The sequence below is a fragment of the Penaeus japonicus genome, unplaced genomic scaffold (genome assembly GCF_977035675.1).
Source record: "Penaeus japonicus unplaced genomic scaffold, GWHDUDI00000001_assembly GWHDUDI00000021, whole genome shotgun sequence".
Taxonomy (NCBI): Eukaryota; Metazoa; Arthropoda; class Malacostraca; order Decapoda; family Penaeidae; genus Penaeus; species Penaeus japonicus.
In genome coordinates, this window is record NW_028234423.1 from 29,726,950 (window position 1) to 29,730,664 (window position 3,715).

Below are 3,715 nucleotides of genomic sequence, written 5' to 3' on the forward strand. Positions count from 1 at the left end.
ATCTACAGAGGGAGGATTTGTACCCATAACAGACGAGAGTATTGTAGCTGTCACACAGAACTTCTCTGCACTAGAATTACAGGGGGGATTTGTCCCTGTAACTCAAGGAATAACTACAATTGACGCAGAGGACGATTTTAGTTATACAACCCAAAGTGAATCTCTACTTGAGACAGCACCTGAAATACGCCCTGGATCCGCACCTTTGGCTAAGAGTACCAATAATCCAGTCACCTCCTCGAGCCTCCGAGTTCCGAACATCCCTCCTGAAGGCGGACGTCCTCCTCAGACCCGTGACACCGTGTCCGAAAACGTCGTCGGCGGATTGCAACGCGGCCGAACCACCCAACATCGGTTTGGGAGTAACTTCAATGCCCTTCAAAGTACCGACGGGTTGGCCAGGAGCTCCGTCATCTTCAACTTCGGAGCTCCTCGCCCGAGTTCCTCGAGTAGCCTTGCGAGTGATGGCCGCGGGGCTCCTGCACATGGCGTTAGGTTGCACTCTCCGCCAACTCGAAACAATGTCGCCGGTAGTCGAGTCCTAGGAACCCGTCACGGAGCCATCACGACTTCCTCGGTCGGTCGCAGCGGTGTCGTAGTCGACCGTACTCTGACTCGACCCGCTACTGAACAAGACAGTAATTTCGAGGGCAGTTTGGCAGCAGGGCGTCCAGTCCAAAAGGCTTTCTCTTCTCCCGAATCGCGACAGGCTGCAGCGGGACAGGAACAAGCAATAAACGTACATGGTGCAGGAGTCGACACGAGTCCTGCCTCAAAAGAAGGACAAGGACCCCCAAATGGAGGACAAAAGTCAGATACATCCATTAATAACGTTGTCAGTAACTCTCCAGACGATTACGAAACAAGCAGTTCCGTCATCAGTGTTCAAAGATATTCCGTAGGTTACGAAGCTGCAGAGTTTCCCGAAGTAGATGCTTCCGTTCAGACAAACGGGAACCAACAGTGATCGCAAACAGGAACCAACAGTGATCGGCAAAACGCACCTCAAAGAAACAAATATTTTTTTGTAGTGAGCAATAACGGCGACCCATGTCCAGATAGACAAGCTTGTTTTGTGCACTTTTTTAGGGAATTTCAAGTAAGCTGATTATTAATATCAGTGCTCCTTGCTTAGCGGAATTATGAGTGCTTATCTATTCCTTCGTTACATTGTATTATCACCATAAATGACATATTGTTTGCATATTGTTTACATATTGTTGTTGTTCTATAATACACACACACACACACACGCACACACACACACACACACACACACACACACACACACACACACACACACACACACACACACACACACACACACACACACACACACACACACACACACACACACACATACACACACACACACATACATGCACACAAATATACACACATACTCTTATATCAGTAAAAGGTATTCCTACCTGTATATATTTCATCGTTAAATTTATACTCTTTTTATAATAAAACCTTGATAGACTAACTTTTTTTCATCCCTACCAAAAGAACCATATTCCGGATTTCTTGGAATTAATGAAAAGGATGAATTAGAAAAAAAATCGAAGGAAAAAAAGTCTAATTTGTGTATTACATATTAGTTAAGTATATATATACACATTTATATATGTATATATATATATATATATATATATATATATATATATATATATATATATATATATATATATATATATGCGTCTGTGTGTGGGTGGGGGTGTGCGTGTGTGTGTTCATATATACATAAACACACACACACACACACACACACACACACACACACACACACACACACACACACACACACACATATATATATATATATATATATATATATATATATATATATATATATATATATATATATATATGCAATGTTAAGCAAAATACCAAACGTTTCGAAGACCAGTCTTCATGATCAGTGCTATACAAGAACAACTAAATACAAGCTGTTAGAGCTGGATACATAAATATGTTTGAAAATGTTTCAATATCGGGTAACAAGTAATGAAAGAATGAAGTATAAAGAATGTAAATTTATGAGAATATCGTAACCACCTAAAATGCACCTTAACATGTAAAGGGGGTAGTGGAGGTCACAGGATTATCTGGTGAAGAGCTGTGTGTCTGTAAGGTGATTGTTATATATATATATATATATATATATATATATATATATATATATATATATATATATATATATATATATATATACATATATATATATATATGTATATTTTATATATATATATATATATATATATATATGTATATATATATATATACACATGTATATATATATATATATATATATATATATATATATATATATATATATTTATATATATGAGTGTGTGTGTGTGTGTGTTTGCGTGTATATATATATGTATATATATAAATACATATATGTGTATATATATAAATACATATATATATTTATATATATGTATATACATTTATATGTATGTATATATATGTATACATATATATGTCTATGTATATATATATATATATATATATACATATATATATGTATGTATGTATATGTATATGTATGTATATATATATATATATATATATATATATATATATATATATATATTCATATGATCATTTCATTATCATTATCATCATCAGAACTTGTAACCTTACTTCCTTCCCCTCCACTCACAAAAATAGATAATTAAATAAATAAATAAATAAAAAATACCCCGTTCCTTACCATTAAAGAAATAACAACAATCCTATAAAATGGATAAATGAATACAAATTATTCTTTACGGGATGATTTTAATTAGATTTCGATCCAACACCATCACGTGATTGGAAGTTCCAGCAACGTGACTGATAATGGTTGTGTCTAATTAAATCTTTGGAATTGCTCAAAATATTTATCGGAATTTTCCTGTGGTCAAATTGGTTAAGATGTCATGGTAACGTATTATATAATGATAATACATACATACATACATACATATATATATATATATATACATATATATATATATATATATATATATATATATATATATATATATATATATACATATACATACATACATATATATGTATGTATATATATGTATATTTATATATACAGTATATACATATATATATATATATATATATATATATATATATATTATATATATATATATATATATATATATATATATATATGTATATATATATATATATATATATATATATATAATATATATATATATATATATATATATATATATATATATATATATATATATATATATATATATATATATATATATATATATATATATATATATATATATATATATACTGTATATGGAACAGGATATAAGGAATCAGAAAATATAGGAATAAAGAAGTTAAAAGAAGGAAGTGTATTAACAGAATTAGACAATATAAGGACGTATATACATCATCCAAGTCTTCGTTAGACGTAATAAGACAACAAACAAAACGCACATTTAATCTATCCAAACATTTCATTATGTAATAATTGCACTTTCATAAATGTCATAAGAAGAAGCGACATCTCACACTATTGCAACTTCCGACTTGGGAATATCTAATAGTGTTATGTAGACCTATGCAACTGTCAAACTTACGTAAACCATTTGGCCTAGTGAGCACGATTTGCAATTCACTCGCAACATAGCCTAGTCGCATGTATGTTGCTAACTGTACGTTGCTTTTTTTCGTCTGAACG

At 32.0% G+C, this 3,715-nt stretch overlaps 1 protein-coding gene across 1 annotated transcript in view; it reads left to right on the top strand.

The window, feature by feature from the left end:
* Positions 1-1,485, top strand: part of LOC147469565 (uncharacterized) — a 9,175-nt gene extending 7,690 nt beyond the window's left edge. Inside the window, exon 2 of the mRNA XM_086548973.1 lies at positions 1-1,485. This exon is cut by the window's left edge and continues 1,337 nt beyond it. Within this exon, the coding sequence (XP_086405099.1) occupies positions 1-967 (967 nt within the window). The 3' untranslated portion in view covers positions 968-1,485.
* The last annotated feature ends 2,230 nt before the right edge of the window (positions 1,486-3,715 follow it).